This window comes from Spea bombifrons, chromosome 8, assembly GCF_027358695.1.
Source record: "Spea bombifrons isolate aSpeBom1 chromosome 8, aSpeBom1.2.pri, whole genome shotgun sequence".
Classification (NCBI taxonomy): Eukaryota; Metazoa; Chordata; class Amphibia; order Anura; family Pelobatidae; genus Spea; species Spea bombifrons.
The window spans coordinates 13,854,311-13,877,326 of NC_071094.1; the positions used below are offsets into that span (position 1 = coordinate 13,854,311).

General features: G+C 40.9%; 1 protein-coding gene across 1 annotated transcript in view; it reads left to right on the forward strand.

The window, feature by feature from the left end:
- Positions 1–650: 650 nt before the first annotated feature.
- The window catches only part of F8 (coagulation factor VIII), a 694,472-nt gene continuing 672,106 nt past the window's right edge, over positions 651–23,016 (forward strand). Inside the window, exons 1-3 of the mRNA XM_053474021.1 lie at positions 651–817; positions 950–1,056; positions 4,206–4,328. Of these exons, the coding sequence (XP_053329996.1) occupies positions 681–817; positions 950–1,056; positions 4,206–4,328 (367 nt within the window). The 5' untranslated portion in view covers positions 651–680. The remainder of the gene's footprint in view (positions 818–949; positions 1,057–4,205; positions 4,329–23,016) is intronic.

Sequence of the window (23,016 nt, forward strand, 5' to 3'; positions counted from 1 at the left end):
CAGCTGCCAGAGAGGAGGATCTGGGTCCACTGCAGCAATGCGGGGGATCTGGATCTTAGTCTTGTAGTCAGACCTCTATTTGAGGCCAACATTGCAGTGTTTGTAGTAATTGGTGGAGTTAAACACGTTTCGGTAGATAAAGCAACCTTAAATTGTGACATCTGCTTCTATTCTCCAAATCATCGATTTTATCTTGCAATTGCTGGGTTGTAGAGGTTTGACAACTTTTCCTGCAGTTGTGTAACTGTGTCTTTCACGTCGCTTTGTCTTTGTTGCAACGCTGTGATTCTCCTGGTTTATATATACATCATTATTATTTCAAAAGAAAGTCCTACTTGTGCTGAAAAAAAACCAATATATAATGTGTGTGTGTGTACTAAATGAGTTAGTGAGCAATCAGAGTTGAATAAAGGCATAGCAAAAGCACAAAAACTGCTCTGGTCATTTAGTGCAAACATGGTAAAAACAAAAATCCCGGTCCTGAAGGGGTTAAAGGGTTAATTAAGTCAGTGAGTAATTGTACTGTCAAACCACATGAAATAATAGTAGAGAAAAATGCAAAGTCACTTGTGTAGCACACCCTTGGTTTCCTGCAAGATTTCCTTCCTTGTCAGAAGTGTGAAAAAAAGTATCATAGTACAGGAGATACAGTCACACGCTTTTCCAGGCGGCATAAAAAAATGAGGGTCCCTACAATTTTGCTTCAACTCTCCATGTTATATCAAACAATTGAATCCATAACCAGAACCTATTACATTGCCGCTGTCGAGAAGGACTGGGATTATATGGGCAATAGCATTTTTTCACCAGAAAACAGGTAAATGCAAATTTCCTACTAAATGTATTTATGGCTAGCAAGTTATTTGCATCTGCATGTATGGTTTAGTGTACTAGTTTGAGTCCGTATATATATGACACTGCATACTAATAATCATCTTGCACATTTCAGGTCGAGTAACCATAGTTTCCCAGAACAAGTCATTTACAGAAAGGTAGTATATGTGGAGTACACCGATGCCTCTTTTACAAGACCAAAGACACAGCCGAAATGGACTGGTAGGGTCCCAGTTTAAAACCTGGAAATTATTGGAAAAGAAACACCAAAAGATAAATTGAGTTAAATATATTTTACAATAGTGTTTATTGCTGCGAGAGGATTGCAAACATATTAACAGAAAAAAGCAACGATATGCAAAATTTCTCATATTCTCAGAATCTCCAATTCTCTTGCAAATTGTAACCAAACATATTTTCTAGCCAAAGCGACATATTCCATCATTATTTGTGCACTCAGCTTTTGTCCTAGAAATACATGTAACCCCTCATTTGAAGCTCCAAGGGGTGTAGTTTCTTGAAATGTGTACTTTATGTACCCTAATTTAACTTCCCAGATGTCTAGACCACTTTAACTTCAGATATGGCAGATTGGAGAATCTTGTTAAACAATTGTCTTAAAACATTTAGGGGTGATGCCTGCATTTAGACAGCTCTAGACAGCTGGAAAGTTAAATTATGGTACATAAAGTATATATTTTCAGAAACTACACCCCTGGGCGCATCAAATGAGGGGCTGCATGTATTCGTAGCACAAGACTGGAGTGCGCAAGACATAAATGAACTTGTCGCTTTTTAATTTTTGTTTTTAATTATTTTTAGAAGTGTGATATTCACTTATTTGTTGTGCACGTCAGATTTGTGATACAAATACAACTAAGACCTCATTTGCTGAAGCTGGGGGTGTAGTTTCTTAAAATATATAGTTTTGTTGGCATATTTTAACATCCCGGGCAGCTAGAGCTGTTTAATTGACGGCAGCCATGCATTACATTTAAAGATGTCTTTTGTGATAGTCTAATAAATGTAACTTTTAGCTATAAAATATTAGAAAAACACAGTCTACTGTTCTCAATTTCTGTTTATTTTAGACCGGTTACCTACTACAAATATTTAGCAACACAGCTTTTGATATTAGAGTTTAAAAAAATAACATTACAAACTAGTTTTTATTGAGTCGGAAGTGAAAAATTACACTTTTTCCCCATTTTTGGCTTTATTTTGCAAACCTAATGAGACATTCACATATAAAAATTGTATATTTGGAATCTGCTGGGTGTGCTGAAAAAACAATATATGGTTTGTATAGTTTATTCCCAAGAAATGTACTTCTAAACACGTTTAAACGTGAGATGCACCAAAATGCCGAAAACCAGCTTAGCACCAGGGTGGGAAATGGCTTAGCAGCCAAGGGGTTAATAATCTTCACTGCCCCCAGGATTTAGATTCCCCTCAGTTTGCCCCCCTTTACCTCTAACTGCACCTCAAGTTAACCTTATTAAATTAACCCTCAGTCCTCAGCATTAAATTAATCTTGAAGAGAAGACCATCAACCACAACTGCCCCTAAATTAACCCCTGAAGACCCCATCAGCCACAACTGCCCCTAACTTAACCCTAAACACCCCATTAACTATAACTGCTCCTGAATTAACCCCCACCTCCCCTAACTTTCAGCAGCCGAAATATTAATTTTATACTTACAGTTAAATGAGTTCTTGAGCCATGTGGACGCTATATGAAAAGGGCGGGGCCAATTGGCAGGTTGGCCCGCCTCTTTCTTTCCGTCCCTCCCTGCAGGCACTGCCGATTGGCCCGCCCCTTTCTTTCTCCCTGTCCCTCCTTGCAGCCAGTCGGCACCGACTGCAGGGAGGGACTGGTAAGTAGTAACTGCTGTGAGTCAAATGGATTATAAAACAAAGGGTATTTTTCAGAGCCTTTGCTCTGAAAAAAACCCTCATTTTATAATCGATAAAAAAATAGATTCAACTAATCGATAATGAATTCGTTGGCAACGATTTTCATTATCGATTAGTTGTTGCAGCCCTAGACCACAACCCCCTGTTCTGGCTCAACCGGGTGAGCGGAGACAATGGACGTTTGTTGCAGTGGAGACTCTCGCTCCAACCCTTCAACTTTACTGTACAATACCGCCCCAGAAGGCAAAAACAGAACGCGGGCGGACTATCCTGACAACTTAAGTTGTAAGCCACCTCCTACTTTACTCGTGTGAGTAACCCTGGGTCTGGCTCTCCCAAAAGGGGAAGTGAGGTGACAGAATGACCTGTCATACAGGGCCCAAAGGTAGTCAGTCAGAGATGGCTCCAGCCTGGCTGCCAAACAAAGATAGCACAGACAGGAACTCCATTTTTTTGTATTTAATATTTATTAATACAAACAGTTTAAGATAAAACAGGTTGATGTCTGTTTTTGCAGGAGTACAATAATCAGTCAGTACATTATTCAGAAAGTCGATACGTAGTACTGGGACGCAGCACAGGGCAATACACGTTACAGTACGACTTCAGTAATATACAGTAAAAGCAGTGTACAGTTACAATTCCAGATATGGCACATATGGTTAGCACATTAGTGGAACACAGCCAGGGGAAATGGGATGGCGGTTCTCCATTGTGTAAACTAATCCCATTAACAAGATTGCCGCCAGGGTGAGATTCAGTAGCTAAAGGGGACTAAAGGTTTGGTTGTCTACATGTACCCGTTTATCAATATTAATGCAATTATGTGGATATATCAGGCTAGGTTTTACAACGACAATAAAATGTTCAGTTTGTTCTTCGCAATCATGGTGGTCGTGACTGCTTTTGTGATCTGACAAAGATCCATCTATTAGCCGCCTAATGCTGGAGACTAACCTGAGGGACAGATGAAGGGTTCATAGGGTGTCTATAGCCCTAACTAAGCAAGCCATTACAGTGTTTTTTGTTTTTCACCGCAAGATGAGTTCTGTCTGATGCTTGGGGTGGGCTGCTATAATCACTTACTGTCCTTGTCAGGACAGTACACGCGCTGTATCAGCTAGATTTTGGTCAGCTACAGTGCCAGCAAGGCTCCATTCCGACAATTCCTGCTTCAGCTCTCTCTACCGCTAGTTCTGTCTAGCAGTGAGAGGGTTAATCACCGAAGTCTCGGTAAGGAAGCAACGTTTGGCGGGTGTACCCAGTTGGGGTACAGGCCTTCCCGTCACTAAATTTGTTTTCCTAAAAAATGAATCCAAATAAATTTTGTTCGCCATGCACATGCCTACAAATTACTACCCATTTAGACTTTTAACAGTTATGTCAATACACTCCCATGAGAAATTAATGTAACTTTTTTTCCATGACATCCTTTCTGATCTTCAATTTGTAGGTATTTTGGGTCCTACTATACATGCAGAAACATTTGATTCAGTGGTCATTCATTTTAAGAACCTTGCAAGTATCCCATGCAATCTTCATGGAGTGGGGGTATCATATGGAAAAAACTCAGAAGGTAAACAATTTTATATATTTTTCTTTATACCATTCCTCACAAAATTATAATTTTTACATAAATTATATACATTACTCAAACTTAGTAGAAATCTCCAGACACAATGAAATATTATACATACCAGTGAAGTTAATGTTTAATAAAAACATTTCAGGGCTGCAACCCCTTTTCTCAATGCACCGTCTCTCCTATAAGGGAGCCCCCAAAGGATATATATGGGTAAATGCTTCCTATAGTCTTTGTAAATTGAAAATTATGCTAGTCTTAGTCTACTTATCTTAATGTTAGTAATGACAGGAGGTGAAAATTTTGCTATATCTCTTTACTAACTCAAACAGCAGTAAACAAAGAGTTAACAAAAGAACCAATTACAAAAACAGTGAGTCTATACAAGGCTGCTGCACCACAAACCACTTTATCTTTCTTTGAAGCTAACAAAAAAACCGGAATAGAAGAACAAAAAGTCTAAATGAAAACAATGGAACTGTAACCCGAACATCCGGAATGAAGACTTGATCCCGGTGTTCCAACACATACACCCAAAAACCTAGGGAAAAGGGAAGTGTCAGAACGGGGTCCATACAGATGACCCAGAGCGCCCAATGATGGGATTCAGGAGTTATTGTGCAGTTGCAGTTGGACAGGGCCTGGGGCAGGGCGACTGCACTCTCCCGGGTGTTGAACATCAGGGTTGTGTGGCCACAACCAGGGCCCTGACAGTTGTCCAGAACAAAACAAAACTTGGTGATATCCTGCTGGTACCCTGGAGAAGGTATGAGACATAACTCTACAGAGAAATGTGCACGATGCTGCAGGCTGGGATTAGGGAAGCAGCAGAGGGTATAGAGAAACATAACAAGCAAGGAGGACTCGAGGACTGAGCAAGGAACAGGGAGAACAAGCAAGAAACTTAGTGAGAGAAATACAAGGGAAACTGAATAAAGCATAAAGCCAAGCATAAATAAGAATACACAGAACACAGAGCCTAAACATAACCAGACAAGACATACATGGTACAGGACACACCAAAGGACAGGGAACAAGGGAAAGGACACAGGGGATGGAGTGTGGAACTGAAATCCTCCAACGCTTCTCCTTTAAGCAAGGATAGGTATTTTAACTGGGACATGGAGAGAGAAGAGAAGAACCGAGATCCTCAAATGATTAAGGGAAAAGAGGGCAAAGGTACATAAAATACTGACATACAGAAATACAGGACTAACCTAGGACTATATAGATAACAATTGCCGATTTAGTCATATAGCCATAGTATGCTTAGCCCACCACTACGCCAAAGTACTCCAATATTCGGTGGGTCCTAGCACTAAACCCTTCCTGCTGAATTACTAAAGTTGAAACTAAAACATTAAATCTAAACACAAAACAGAGATAAAAACATACCTATAGACTGCAGATGGAGACAAACATAACAAAACGGTTTGGGTACTACTTATAAAGAAAGCCAATGGCAGAGCACACGGAAATCCAGGAATGGATCACAGCAAAGGGGGAACTCTAGCAAGCCAGGGGAACTATAGCGAGAAAAGGAAAAACCAGAGATAAGCAGCTCCGCAGCCTGGATGGGGCCTGACAGAAAGGAAAAATATTCGCCTCCTGTCATCATTAAAATGAAGATTATAAGCACACTTAAGCATGCCCTCCCAACTGTCCCAATTTTGTGTCTCTGTCCCACCTATCCCTGCCTTTGTCCTTTGCCGAGCGTGGGGATATGACATCATCCCTGCACTCTGCAGCAATAGCCTGCACGTAGTGACAGACCTCGTGCTCCCACTGGAGGATGGAGGATGAAGAATGAAGGATGGTGAAAGAGGTAAGATATGGGGAGAAAGAGCAGTATAGGTATTTGTAAGCCGTGTGTAAGGGCAGTGGATGTGTATATGTGTGTAAGCACAATGCACTTGTATATGTGTGTGTAAGGGCAGTATATGTTTATGTGTGTGTGTGTGTGTGTGTGTAAGGACAGTGTATGGGTATATGTGTGTTTATAAGCAGGTTTGTGTAAGGGCACTGTAAATGTATATATGTTTATAGGCAGGTGTGTGTAAAGGCAGTGTATATGGAGAGGCGTGTGTAAGGGCAGTGTATTTATGTGTTTATGGGCAGGTGTGTGTAAGGGTCCTGGGAGGGAGGCTAACATTAGCCTTTTTTTAATTAAAAAAATAAATAAATCTGTTGTTTACTACTCCTCCAATGATACTCAGTCAGCATTATGGTGGACACCTGGCTGGCTGAGAATCATAGGAATTGTAGTTCACAGCTAGCATCTGAAGCTTTACTGTTGACTGCACTAACCATGATACTGAGCCAGCATCGTCTGGCTGAGCCTCATGTGAACTGCGTTAACAGCAGAGGATATGACAGGTGAATTTATACTCCCACAATGCCTAGTCATGTAGACACCTGGCTGGCTGAGCATCATGGGAATTGTAATCCACAGCCAACATCTACTGTTAGCTCCATTTCCCATGATGCTAAAGTAGTATGTTTGGCTGAGCCTCATGGGAATTCGATGTGTTCTTTATTTTTAATATGCATGACTGTGCTGACAAAAATGTAGCGTGTTTTAAGTAGCGATGCAAGCGCGAGAGCGATAAAAAAAAAAGTGTCCCTCTTTCACATTTTTAAGTGTTGGGAGGTATGCTATGTTACAGGAACTCACTTGAGTTGCTTCTGCATTGAGATAGTCTCTTTTTCAAGTAGGCTATTTTAAGTAGGAGTTAAAAAGAAACAGGAGTTCCCTTGGAGGAGTACAACTGGTGTAAAAAGCTTTATTTGGTTGCATTCAATTACTCAGTCATCTGTTTTGGGTGCTTTATTTTTGGTGTTTTTTTCTTGTGTGCTGCAGCTCAGTTAATTGAGGGGAGTGGTTACCTAGCTTCACCTGTGTGGGGTTATCTATATAAAGCCCCAAGTAACTCACAGAGCTTGCTCACTTGAGTTGCTTCTGCATTGAGATAGTCTCTTTTTCAAGTAGGCTATTTTAAGTAGGAGTTAAAAAGAAACAGGATTTGGAAAGAGAAACAGGGGTTCCACAAGGTACTGTATTTATACAGCTTTATATTTTTACTTTTAACTGTTTATTTTGACGGGTGTTCTTGTTTAACTGTTATTTTGTAGGTTCTCATTTATTTTTATTTTTTTTCTTATACTTGATTATGAGTATGGTTATGGGAGTTAGCAAGATTGATGATCTGACTCAATGCACATCTTGTTTCATGTATGCATTCCTGGATGAATCCGTCCAGGGTCCATACCTCTGTGGCAGGTGAGAAGTGGCTTCTCTGGAATCTCATATTAGAGATCTGGAGAAGCAAATTGCAACTTTGAGAGAGATAGACAATCTTGAAAGGAGTCTGCTGCTCACTGAGCAGAGTTTAGTGGGTGCAGGTAGTGAAGAGGGAGGAGATAAGTCAGCTGGGGAACAGGAAAGAGGAAAGGTTTAGCTAGTACTGACCTTGTGCAGCCTAACAGATTTGCCCGCTTGAGTGAAGATGTTGGGTGCATCAGCTCAGGAGTAGCTATACTGGAGGAAGCTGTTCCTTCTAACAGCCGAGGGAACAGCCCCTCTAGTATGAGTGGGGTTGAGAGCGTAGGAAAGGCTAGACAGGTTGTGGTGGTAGGGGACTCTATTATTAAGAGAGTAGATAGGGTAATCTGCCGCTCTGATAAGCTCAACCGGACAGTTTGCTGTCTCCCGGGTGCTCGGGTCCGGCATGTTGCTGACAGAGTGGATGGATTATTGGGAGGGGCTGGGGAAGACCCGGCTGTCATGGTCCATATTGGTACCAATGACAAAGTCAGTGGAAAATGGAAGGTCTTAAAGAATGATTTCAGGGAATTAGGAGATAAATTGAAGAAAAGGACCTCCAAGGTAGTATTTTCAGAAATATTACCTGTGCCACGCGCAACAGTAGAAAGGCAGCGGGAGATCAGGGAGGTAAATGCGTGGCTAAAGTCATGGTGTAGGAAGGAGGGTTTTGGCTTTCTAGAGCACTGGGCTGATTTTGCGCTTGGGTACAATCTTTATAGCGGTGATGGATTGCACCTAAACGGAAGAGGGTCTGTTGTGCTAGAAGAGAGGATGGCTAGAAGGCTGGAGGAGTTTTTAAACTAGTGGTGGGGGGGAGGGACACAGAGATCTTGAAAATGGAGATAGTGCAGAAAGGAGTGGGGCTTCAGATCAGAACAAGGGGGGTGGAGATGGGGGGAGGGGCAAGATCAGAACAGAGGAGGTATGTATTAATAAAAATTCTCATAAAATTCAAGAGACTCAGGGTAATATTAAATGTATGCTTGCTAATGCAAGGAGCCTAAATAACAAAATGGGAGAACTAGAGGCTATAGCATACACCAACCAATATGATATAATAGGCATAACAGAAACATGGTGGGATGAGAGCCATGACTGGGCAGTTAACTTAAAAGGTTATACATTATATAGGAAGGACAGAAAAAGCAGGAAGGGAGGAGGAGTATGCTTGTATGTTAGCAACGAGCTAAAGTCAAATATTAAGCATCTTGAAGGCGACAAGGGATTTGTGGAAACTTTATGGGTAGATATCAACTTGGGGCAAAAAAAGGAAAAGAACTACTGGTTGGGATATGTTATAAACCACCTAATGTTAATAATGATGAGGAAGAGCAGCTGTTAGAACAAATTGAGAAAGCTGCACATCTGGGTAACGCGTTAATTATTGGAGATTTTAATTACCCAGACATAAATTGGGATAGAGAGACTAGTAGTTCTGCAAGAGGATCCAGGTTTTTGAACCTGTTAAATGACACCTTCATGTCACAACTGGTACAAGCACCAACTAGAAAGGATACTTGTTTGGATCTGGTGATAAAGGGCAGCTTTACAACTTATTGACTGGCAAAAACTCTTCAGGGATAAAAATACTGAGGAAAAATGGAGTATTTTCAAACAAATATTAGCAGGGTACACTTCTCAGTATGTACCACTAGGAAACAAATATAAAAGAAACAAATTGAAACCGATGTGGCTTAGTGGGGTCGTTAAGCAGGAAATTAAAAATAAGAAAATGGCTTTTACAGCATTTAAATCAGACGAATCAGAGGCATCCTACATAAGATATAAGGAAGCCAATAAAGCATGCAAAAAAGTGATTAGATGGGCTAAACTAGAAAATGAGAGGGTGATTGCCAAAGAGAGCAAAACTAACCCCAAAAAATTCTTTAAGTACATAAATTCTAAAAAAACGAAGAATGAAAACGTAGGTTCATTAATAACAGAGAGGGGAGTGTTGGTTAAGGAGGACCAGGAAAAAGCAGAAACTTTAAATAAGTATTTTTCCTCAGTATATGTTATGGAGGAACCTATGGCAATGGAGATACATAGGACCACTGAGAAAAATTTTCAGTCAAACTGTGAGTGGATGGCCCAGGACAAGGTGCTGCAGCAACTAAAGAAAATTAATGTTAACAAGGCTCCAGGGCCTGACGATATTCACCCACGAGTACTTAAGGAGCTGTGTCAGGAAATAAGTGAACCTCTGTTTCTAATCTTTCGGGATTCTTTTCTTTCAGGAATTGTACCAGAGGATTGGAGGAAGGCAGATGTGGTTCCTATTTTCAAAAAGGGTTCCAACTCTGTGCCCGGAAATTATAGACCTGTGAGCCTAAATTCCGTTGCTGGGAAAGTATTTGAAGGGCTGTTTAGGGATAATATTCAAGAATTCCTTGGGAAGAATAGTATTATTGGCATAAATCAGCATGGTTTTATGAAACATAGGTCATGTCAAACTAATTTAATTGCATTCTACGAAGAAGTAAGTAGAAGTGTAGATCAGGGTGTTGCAGTGGATATAATCTACTTGGATTTTGCCAAGGCGTTTGACACGGTTCCACACAATAGGTTAGTATTCAAACTGAAAGAAATTGGCCTAGATGCAAATTCTTGTTCTTGGGTAGAACATTGGCTTAGAGGTAGAGAACAGAGAGTTCTTATAAATGGTAAATTTTCAAGCTGGTCAAAAGTGGTAAGTGGTGTCCCTCAGGGTTCTGTTCTGGGACCAATTTTATTCAACATATTTATAAATGACCTGGCAGGAGGCATTGTAAGTCATGTTTCTGTGTTTGCAGATGACACAAAACTAGGTAAAGTTATACAGGGCGAGCAGGATATTACAGTGCTGCAGAGGGATCTAGATAGACTGGGGGACTGGGCACTCAAATGGCAGATGAAATTCAATGTAGATAAATGTAAAGTTATGCACTTCGGGGTAGCGAATGCACAAGCAACCTACACCCTAAACGGTAGTGAATTAGGGGTAATGACAAATGAGAAGGATTTGGGAATTGTTATAGACAACAAACTAGGCAACAATGTGCAGTGTCAGTCTGCGGTTGCTAAGGCCAGTAAGGTATTGTCGTGTATAAAAAGGGGCATCAAGTCGCGGAATAAAGATATAATTTTGCCTCTGTATAAATCAATGGTAAGGCCGCACCTTGAGTATGCTGTGCAATTTTGGGCACCTTTTCTAAAGAAGGATATCATAGCACTAGAAAGGGTGCAGAGGCGGGCTACAAAATTAATAAAAGGAATGGGGCACTATAGTTATGAAGAAAGGTTAACTAATTTAAATCTGTTTAGTTTAGAAAAACGTCGCCTCAGAGGGGATATGATAACATTATATAAATATATTCGGGGCCAATACAAACCATTGTGTGGAAATCTGTTCATAAACAGGACTATGCATAGGACACGTGGTCATGCATTTAGACTGGAAGAAAGGAGATTTAGACTAAAGCAGAGGAAAGGGTTTTTTACAGTAAGGACAATAAGGATGTGGAATTCTCTGCCTGCAGAGGTAGTTTTATCAGAGTCTGTACAGACGTTTAAACTGCAACTGGATGGATACCTGGAAAAACATAATATTCGGGGATATAATCTTTATGGGGAAACAGCTTATTGATCCAAGGAGAAATCTGACTGCCATTTTGGGGTCAAGAAGGAATTGTTTTCCCTGGTTAGTGCAAAATTGGAAAGAGCGAAGCCGGGGTTTTTTGCCTTCTTTTGGATCAAACAGCAACAAATTAACAGATATAGGAAAGGCTGAACTTGATGGACGCATGTCTTTTTTCAGCCTATGTAACTATGTAACTATGTAACTCATTTATTTCAAACACAAAGAACTTATCTATAACCTCAATTCAATGTGCACCGAACCCAACCCCCAATCCCATCAGTATACAGGGGATGTATCAGGTGAGGGGATTAAGGGATACAATGGGTTCTGCCACCTGTGTTATCCCCCCCTGTAGTGCAGGTGCCGTTTGGGCAAACAGGGCTGTGCTGGCTGATTAAGAGCCCCAGCCAGGTTACCTGATTATCCCTTTGACTGGCTGGAGCTGCAGCCACATTCAGTCTCTGGGCCGGTTATACAATAATTACCAGGTCACCGTATAAGAACTGGACACAAAAGTGCTCCATGACCCGGCTAAACATATGAGCCAGCTAGCCCTGTCACATGCTAAAGCTATCATAATCTTCAATTTTAGGAGGCTTCATATTCTGCTGTTTTAATGCTCATGAATAAAAGCAGTCGAGTATATTTGGGGGCTGGAGGCCTTGCCAATTTAATGCCCCTTAAAAGCCTACACACTAAAGGGTACCACCCTACTAGCACGTCCTGAACAGGAACATGGGCTGCCGAAGTTATGGAAAGACCTACCCACCGCAAAAAAGAAATGAAAGAAAAATCACTTTGGCTGATATAGGAGCGGTAAAGGGATCAAACCTGACTCTGCCGGAAGGGTGCTATAAACAGAATTGACACTTTCCAACGCTGGACTTGATGAAGAACGCACAGCAACATCACGAATGGAAGAAAAGCTCCTTGAGGAGGCCATTATTACAGGAATGTATCCACCACTAACGCCTCCAGGTCCGGAAGTCAGCTAAAAAACTGAGGAAACACTGCAGTTTGTTCTGAACGTGAACAGATCCAACACCAACGGAACTTGCTGGTCCGGAAACATGAGGAAGACAGGCACCTCCTCACAGGTAATTGTCTTTTAAGTCCAATCTGGAGAACCAGTCACCCTTCTGTAAGCAATCCCTTAACAGATGGATACCCTCCTGTCTATATATATGAATGGTGTGCACAAGGGCTGTTCGATCTTGAAAAACAGCCTATTCCAGAGACTGTGGCAGTGGATGGGACTGAGGTCTCCAGTGGCACCAACCCAGCAGAAGTGCTGGCATCAGAGCAGGAGCAACCGAGAGGGGATGCAGGCGGCATCAATCCCCAGCGGGTGGGTGAGTGCCCGGGAGATGGCATAGGCGGCCCATCTCCCCAGCTGCAGCAGGAGCATCAGGGAGGGGATGCAGGTGGCATCACTCCCCAGCAGCTGAGCGAGTACCCGGTAGATGGTGCAGCCGGCCAGTCTCCCCAGTGACAGCTTACAAGTCCGGGAGCAGAGGAACCTGTCCTCCCTCCTCAGCAGCACATCCCGATGCAGGGAGCCCTTCCCAGTGGCTGACAGAGGGCCCGGAAGATGGCACAGCCGGCCCATCTCCCCAACAACAGCGGGAGCACCAGGGAGGGGATGCAGGTGGCATCATTCCCCAGTGTCTTTGAGAACCTGGGAGATGGCGCAGCCAGCTAGTCTCCCCAGCAGCAGCTCACAAGTCCAGGAGCGGAGGAACCTGTCCTCTCTCCCCAGCGGCAGATAACAATTCAGGGAGCCGAGGAAATTGTCCTCCCTCCCTGCCCCGCAACGGCTACAGGGATCCAGGGAGGTGCGGCAGCCGGCCCATCACCCCAGCAACAGCCGAAGCACCATGGTGGGGATACAGGCGGCATCACTCCACAGCGGCTGAGTACACTCCACGGAGAAGGGGCAGTCAGCACTTCTCTCCAGCGGCTGCCATGTTCATCAGGAGAGGCAGAGGTTGGCCGGTGAGCACTGCCCTTGTAGGGGCATCTGGGCTAGGTGACCAGTTGGGACTGGATGGGCTGGCTAACTTCGGAGTCAACCCGTCTGGGGTCTCCTCCTTTGTTAGTCTCTTTGTGAAGGGTGAGAAATGTCATGGAAGCCTCCGTGCCATGGTCACCTGGAGGGGACTGAGGGCCAGCCTCCTTCCTACAGACTATGGGCCCTGGTATGGAGTGCCACTTTCCCAAAGTACAAGAGACTCTAAAGACTGTGGAGCTTGAAAACAGATTTGGGGCGCCTGCATTTTGGGAGGGGGTTTATGTGTGGTGTTACTCTCCATTGGGTCACAACTTAATGGGCAGAGAGCTCCATGGCCAGTATTTGCATCTGGATATGATATCCTGCAGGTTTCAGCCAGAAGTCAGGGAACCGCCTGTGTTTACCATCCCCCCCACAGACTGCAATAGTGACCCTCTACTGGGCTGAGGTGGGCTGAGTGCAAATACTGAGCTGTGTGCAAAGGAGGACCTGATGGAGAACTTTGTGTGGCTTGCTGTGTCTATTGTATGTTAACACAAACCCTTGTGTTTCCAAATAACTGAGTCCTGTTTTAACCTCAAGATGAGTTCCTCCATCTTTAAATGTCGGTAAAACATGACCGCATTAAATTGATGACCGGTTGAAACTCCACAGACTTCCGCACCAGGAAAATGTTGCTGAAGAACCTGTGGGAACTGGACTGCGCCTTTGCTGAACAAGCTTTGTATTTCTGCATCTATAAGACGTTGATGGTCCCGCGGTACTACTATCGGCTGAGGTTTCGTCGTTTTGTATCGGTTCTGAAACTCTATCATGTAACCCTATACGGTTTGCAGAACCCAAACATCCGAAGACGGGCCAAAACCTGTGCTAACAAAGCAAGGCGACCGGCGGTAAATTGACGACGACAACAAAGAGACAGAAGACCTACCTGTATTATAGCATGCTTGTCCGCCTGTGGGTTCCTCTTCCCCTAAGAGCACCTTGTTGGATCTGGAACGTGGTTCCATGACCTGCAACTCCGGGGAAGAACGAGTGAAATTGACCCCTCTGCCATCAAGCCCTGCCAAAAACTCCCTTTGCTAGTGGGCTGTCTAAACACACTGCGGAGTGAGGTCTGAGTCTTGTTAAGGGTCGTGAAAAGATTCACGTGCTTCTGCAGTTCTTTTAAAAAAGGCTCTCCAAACAAGCTCCATCAACCAGAGGACCAAGATCTTTAGAGGCCAAGTCCACTAACCTCGGGACAATACGAAGGAGGGCCGCCTTACGTCTGTTAGTCAACAACCCTGTGTTCGTTTTACCCAATAAGCACACGGAAAGTAGGGCTCATTCCCTCACAGCCGCTGGATCCAATTGTGAACCCTGCGTTACAGCCTAGTCAGCCAGCATCAAAATCCGGGAAAGTGGCCTGTAGACATCCAGGAGTTTGTCTTGAGTCGCCTTCAACCCTTTCTCAATCCCTTTCCGGGGGTCACTTCCTGATTGAGCCATGAAGACTCCCATGGAATTTACAAATGCTGAAGAAGCCAGCACCTTGTCAGGCACCAAAGGTCTAAGGCATTCCTCCTGAAGCCGGTTCCTCACTTCACCGTCAAGGGCCTTTCGCCCCCAGCAATGCACATGGTGTGGTGTTCAGACAGAGCCCAGTCTGAAGACCTCGGGTGCCGTATGTTCCGTGGATCAAATAGTGGTTGGCCCGATGTGTTCAGCAGTGCATCAGAGACTAAAGGAGCGTCCTGGTCATCTTGAAAATCAACCTCTGCCTGAAGGGATCCCTCTGCTTGATCGACTTATTGGCCTGCCAAGCATCGATGACTGACAAAGATGCACCGCAATCCAGATCTTTCCCTGATGGCAGCGGATACTTATCCATGGAGTCAGGGTCCATCAATTGTCAAAAGCTTTTTGCCCTTAGGCATATTCTCAATTGCTATATCTGATCAGCGATACAGACACCTAACAGTATAAATATAGATTTGTGAAAAAATGGCACTGATGCATAAATAAACTGAACGGGAGCGTCCCCGTCACTGAATTAAACTAAAAAACAAAAAAAATAAACAACTAGTAAAGGGAGATATTGCAAAATATGAGGCCTCTTGTTATGTAATAAAATCTAGACTTCCTAGTGGCATGCAAAATTGCAATTATCAAAAATTAAAATGCTATATTGATGCTAAGCTTCCTGCCAGCCCTCCGCTGTCTTTTATAGTATACACATACATGCCTCTGGAGTGGTGTGTGTGTCAGCAGCTACAAATACTTTTATGGCTGGCAGCACCTAGGTATACACTTATGTTAGCACACCTTATGTAGCATACAACAGTGAGGAGCGCAAGAAATACTGTGCAATACAATTTTTTTTTTAGAATTTATATACTGTGCAATACAATGTAGAATATAGTGTACCCACAGCAGTGCAAATAATGAAATCAGGCTTATAGCATTTTTCTTCCAGGATTCTTGTTCAAAGACACATTCAATGTTGTTTTTTAAAAATTATTCCCGGAAAGAAGTACATACAAGTGTTCACTGCAGCAGAAATTATTAATGTATAGTTTTGTTTTTAATAAATCTCACATTCACAAACATATAGCAACACAATGCTCACACAGGCTCAATAGGTAGCAAACCGGCAGCTGTTAGTAAAAGTCCACACCTCTATATACTGTCTCCAGCTTTCAAAGTTATAATAGCAGGATGCAACAGAGTCAATCAGCACGTAACATAACATAAGAACGGACACATTATGAGTTTTAGGCAATAAAAGATTTATGAAAAGCAACTGTAAAGCTATAAGATATCATCTATACGCTCTTGCAGTGTATACTGCCGTTTCACCACTAGAGAGGTCGTGAAAGCTTGCATTCTACATTTACTCAGTTAGCCAATAAAGGTATCATTCAAACTCCACTTGTCTCCTCTAAAAAGAACATGACAGTACAACTTACCAAACACCTCAAACCTACTGTCAAGCATGGTGGTGGGGGTGAGGATTTGGGCTTGTTTTGCAGCTACAGGAAAGGATCCCCTAGGGGGTGCTCGTGTATACCGGTTCGGGGAATGGGAGCAAAAAAAACAAGAAAGAAAATAATAGTGTAGTAGTAAACACAAGAGGTCTAGGATGGAGTCGCTAGTACACTCACAATGTTAAAATGTTGATCAGGCCTTATATCAGTCGATACTTCCGGGTCCGGGTATGAAGTATATGTGGGATGAAACACGGGAACACAATAGTGTGGTATTGTCATATACTAAAACATGCAAAAGAGAGTGCACACTTACAGTTGGCAAGAGTGTATAGCGCCTGTAGAATCTGAATGTCTCTCTGCAATGTTTCCCCACTCCTTCTTCTGAAATCCCGGTGTTTTTTTGTTCTTAAGCCAAGTAATAATACACCAAAGTGTATATAAAAGGTAAAAATGAAATTTATTTAGGGCACCTGCCCCAATAAAATATTTTAGCCCTTAACCCCTTGTACACTGGTTTTCATCACTTTTCCGTTTCCAGCACATTTGTTTTCTCTCCACTTGAAATTCCAGTATATAAACCTAGGAAATATTTGATACACATATAATGGCACATGTGGCCAATCCCTTTCTCACATGGCGAGAAGTAGAAAATTACAAGATATTTTTTCACAAACACCTAGAGAATTTACACCTGACACAAATCTCTTTATCAAAATGGAAAGAGAAATCAAGAGATGGTGGGAGATCACCTTCACAGAACAATATATAAAATGTAGAATGATCCCCAGAGGTTTGAGGATTCACAAAAATCCAGCTTTCGGTCTAGATGACCAAGCTTTTATGCAGAACTGGCACAGAACACTAGATGAATGTTCGTTTAAATTAATGGAATTAATAGTTTCACAGCAAAAAGCACAATTAAATCTAATTGAAGATGAAATAAAAACAGTGGAAGAAGAAATTAAAAATAAAATAGATAAGAAGAATATTATGTTACATAAAACTAACATGGAAAAAAAGATAGATAAGCTAGAAGAAGAAATAATTAATAATAAAAAAGAGAAAATTTTACAGAGATAAGGAGGACACAGTGAGAGGGATACACCAACCGAGACCCACATATAATCAACACTATCAACACAAACACCACCACTACATACAAAGAAACAAATGGGATAAACCTAGACAAAAGACAGTAATACATTACACAAGTTGCCACCACCCGAAATGGCTAAACAACATCACGAAACGTCAACTAATGAGAATCAAAAGAAACTGCACGAAAGGTGAAGACTTTGAGAAAAAAGCGGAGGAACTAAGACAGAAATTTATTGAGAAGCAATACCCGGAAGAAATATTGATTGACAGCCTGAAACAGGTAGAAAAAAATAGATAGACAAAAACTACTAAGAACGAAACACATAGACCGAGTGGAATCTAAAGAAAAGGATTTTATGTAAGAATGACTGAAAAAACCACGGCACCCACAAGAGAACAAATACATGTACACGTGGATGGTTTCCTTTAGACGTAGCATCACCCACATTTATTTAGACCGTTACCTCTAGTTTTTCCCCTTAGACATTTAGGCATTTATTTGGTATTTACATATGGACATAGTACATACAGATACAGAATAGGTAACACTATTAACATCGAATATACACCACTGAAGTTTTTATTATTATTAAATTGTTTTCATTTTCATTTTAGCTCATTTTACCATTAGTCCATAGTCAACTCATTGGACAAATAATTAGCTTCTTCACTGAGCTCATATTATACTTTTGGGCATTTAAATTTCACATAAATGTACCCTACTGATATATGGACATATGACATACACATAAAAAGTAAATAACTATTAACCCACTTTTAAAAACATTAATAATACACTATCTAAGATTCCTATCACGTTCTACCCAGGCTGCGGAGCTGCATATCTGTCCTGTTTCAGTTTCCCTGTTTTGCTTCGATCCATTCCTGGATTTCCTTTTGCTCTGTTCTGCTCTTCCATTCCATGCTTCTGCTTCAGCTCTTTGCTTCAGCTCTGTTTCCTTTATAAGGTGTGCCCCACCTATGTGTTCTGTTTGTCTCAGTCTTCAGTCTAAAGGTATGTCTCAGTGCTATGTGTTTGGTTTACATGTTTGGTTTGTTTCGTACCACTGTCATTGGAGTACTTTGGCTAGTGGTGGGCTAAGCATACTATGGCCATATCATGTGACGGAATCTCCAATTGTTATTAATCAGTCTTAGGCTAGTTTCTGTATTCATGTTTGTTTGTCTCTTATGTACCTTTGCCCTTCTTCCTTGTATCATCTGAGGATTCTGGTTCCTCTCTCCTCTCCCCATGTCCCAGTTAATATGTCCTATCCTTGCTTAAAGGAGAAGCGTCCGAGGGTTCCGGCTCCTCACTCCTTCCCCTGTGTTCCTTGCCTTGTTCCCTGTCCTTTGTTGTGCCCTGTATCATGTATATCTTGTTTAGTAATGTTTATTCCTTGTCTGGTTCACTGTAGTGCCTTGTAACATGTATGTCTTGTCTGGTTATGTTTCGTGCCTGGTCTCCCTGTCCCTTGCTTGTTATATTTCTGCTATACCCTTTGCTTAGCTTTCATACTCCCTGCCTGCAGCATCCTGCACGTATTCTAGTGATATGTTTCATGCCTGCTCCAGGGTGCCTACAGGATTTCGCTTTGTTCTGGACTACATCCGCTGCCATATCAGGGCGCCGGTGTTTGGCTGCACAACCCTAGGTGCTCATCACCTGGGTGAGTGTGGTCACCCTGCAACCAGGCCCTGTCCAACTCCACTACGGCATTGTGACTCCTGCACACAATCTTTTGGGCGCGCTGGGTCCTTTCAGTCATCTGCTTGGACCCAGTCCGTGACAATTCCATTAAATTGTTTTCACTTTATTTTAGTTTGCTTCAGTTCATTCAAGCATCAGACCATAGGTCAAATAATCAGAAAACGTTTCAACCTACCTTTTATTAATCAATTAAATAATTATCTATCCCAAAGAAATTCATTTAAAAACATCCCCCCTAAATCAGGGGACGTACTAAACGGCATATTGGGATGATGGGATGATGGGATGATTGGCTCCAATGCTCAGCACTATCAAGGTGCCAGTACACATTTTACACTCATGGTAAATCAAAGTATGTTCTTTTAGGTAGTTTGTGATACTAAGTTGCAATGAATACATTGCAAAAAGAAGCTGCAAATGTTTAACTATTTACTTGCTGAAATATATACAGTTTTATAACGGAATCATGGTAAATTCTATAGAAATAATAGAAAAATGTTATGTAATCAAAATATTGATTTAATATGGTACATGTATGTGTAACACCATATTTTACCTGTTTTGATTGGCACAATATGGGAATATATATTTTAAACATGGGGATTATGGGTGGAATATTATAGTTACACATGCTAAGTAACACATTTGACCCATTTCTGATAAGAATATGGGTATAATATTTTTTTACATTGGGATTATGGGTGGAGTATTATAGTTACACATGCTAAGGAACATATTTGACCTGTTTCTGATAAGAATATGGGTATAATCATTTTTTTACATGGGGATTATGGGTGGAATATTATAGTTACACATGCTAAGGAACATATTTGACCTGTTTCTGATAACAAAATGGGAATGTTATTATTTTTACATGGGGATTATGGGTGGAATATCATGGTTACACTTGCTAAGGAACACAGTTGACCGGTTTCTGATAAGAATATGGCTATAAATATTTTTTACATGGGGATTATGGGTGGAATATCATGATTACAGATGCCAAAGAACACATTTGATCTGTTTCTGATAAGAATCTGAGTATACTCATTTTTTTTTACATGGGGATTATGGGTGGAATATTATAGTTACACATGCTAAGTAACACATTTGACCCATTTCTGATAAGAATATGGGTATAATATTTTTTTACATGGGGATTATGGGTGGAATATCATGGTTACACATGCTAAGGAACAGATTTGACCTGTTTCTGATAAGAATATGGGAATATTCTTCTTTTTACATGGGGATTGTGGGTGCAATATTATAGTTACACATGCTTAGTAACATATTTGATCTGTTTCTTATAAGAAAATGGGTATAATATTTTTTTTGCATGGGGATTATGGGTGGAATATCATGGTTACAAATGCCAAGGAACAAATTTGACTTTTTTCCGATAGCAATATGGGAGTATTATTATTTTTACATGGGGTTATGGGTGGAATATTATAGATACACATGCTAAGTAACATATTTGACCCATTTCTGATAAGAATTTGGGTATGATCTTTTTTTTTTACATGGGGATTATGGTTGGAATATTATAGTTACACATGCTAAGTAACATATTTGATCTGTTTCTGATAAGAATATGGGTATACTCATTTTCTTTACATGGGGATTATGGGTGGAATATTATAGTTACACATGTTAAGTAACACATTTGACCCATTTCTGATAAGAATATTGGTATATTTTTTTTTACATGGGGATTATGGGTGGAATATCATGGTTACACATGCTAAGGAACACATTTGACCTGTTTCTGATGAGAATATGGCTATAAATATTTTTTTACATGGGGATTATGGGTGGAATATCATGGTTACACATGCTAAGGAACCTATTTGACCTGTTTCTGATAAGAATATGGGACTATTATTTTTACATGGGGATTATGGGTGGAATATTATAGTTACACATGCTAAGGAACACATTTGACCTGTTTCTGATAAGAATATGGCTATAAATATTTTTTTACATGGGGATTATGGGTGTAATATCATGGTTACACATGCTAAGGAACACATTTGACCCATTTCTGATAAGAATATGGGTATAATATTTTTTTTTACATGGGGATTATGGGTGGAATATAATGGTTACAGATGCCAAGGAACAAATTTGACCTTTTTCCGATAGGAATATGTGAGTATTATTATTTTTACATGGGGATTATGGGTGGAATATTATAGTTACACATGCTAAGTAACATATTTGACCCATTTCTGATAAGAATATGGGAATATTATTATTTTTACATGGGGATTATGGGTGGAATATTATAGTTACACATGCTAAGGAACATAGTTGACCCATTTCTGATAAGGATATGGGTATAATCTTTTTTTTACATGGGGATAATGGGTGGCATATTATAGTTACACATTCTAAGTAACATATTTGACCTGTTTCTGATAAGAATATGGGTATACTCATTTTTTAACATGGGGTAATGGGTGGAATGTTATAGTTGTACATGCTAAGGAACATATTTGACCTTTTTCTGATAAGAAAATGGGAATAATATTATTTTTACATGGGGATTATGGGTGGAATATTAGTTACACATGTTAAGGAACATATTTGACCCATTTCTGATAGGGATACGGGTATAATCTTTTTTTTACATGGGGATAATGGGTGGAATATTATAGTTACACATGCTAAGTAACATATTTGACCTGTTTCTGATGAGAATATGGGTTTAATCTTTTTTTACATGGGGATAATGCGTGGAATATTATAGTTGTACATGCTAAGGAACGTATTTGACCTTTTTCTGATAAGAATATGGGAATATTATTATTTTTACATGGGGATTATGGGTGGAATATTATAGTTACACATGCTAAGGAACACATTTGACCTGTTTCTGATAAGAATATGGCTATAAATATTTGTTTACATGGGGATTATGGGTGGAATATCATGGTTACACGTGCCCAGTAACATATTTGTCCTGCCTCTGACAAAAATGTGGGTATAATCATTTTCTACATGGGGATTATGGGAGGAATAATATGCTTACACATTCATAGTAACATATTTGACCAGTTTCTGAGGCATGAGTAGGGGAAAATACAGTTGTTCAGTAAGCATGATAAATTGATTCCGTGTTTTCTGTAAGCCATTTATTGTGTTTGTTGTTATGATGGCCTTGGTATAGATATAATATGGATAACTAGGGCGCCTCTGCAAATTGTGACCGTATAAAAACAGGTTGAGGGCTGATTGAGGTTGTGAACTAAAAATATTTCTCGTGAAGAATTTGAAGAAACGTTTAGTTGTAGCATGTACTTGTTGTCATCTATCCTTTATTAAAAGTTTATGTGAAAATCATATTAATTTTATCTCTGTGCAAACGCCATAAAAAGAATAACTTACTGAGGATACCAGAGTTGGATGAGCAGGAACACACAGTTGAGGTGCTTTGATGGGAAGTATAGTAGGGTGAATAAATGGGGAAAAAACTCAGGCTGTTACTGAGACCAACAACAGTAATTGCAGAAGGAGATACAGGACTCTGTAGTAACCAGCTGGGAGCAGATACTAGACTCGGTAGTAAGCAGTTGGACGCAGACATTGGACTCTGTAGAGTAGATGTGCGTGGTAGTAAGCCGCAAGAGGCAGGGTAGCTGTGCAAGGTACTCAGCCGCACCGGGCAGGGTAGCCAAGCGTGGTAGTCAGCAGGCGGCCGGGTACAAATGAAAACGCTTGGAGAAATAAATAACAAGAAGTGTTGGCCATATAAAAATACATTATGGACAATGATTCCATCTTAATTAGATAAGTAATGAAATTGGTGGAAATGGTGCGCTATGCCACACCTTGGACGCTATATATTTACCGGCATAAGAAAAGGAATAAACAATCCTCTTTAGAAGTGATGGCTTAATGGCCAATTACATTGAAAAATATATCAAAACATCATAGTGCG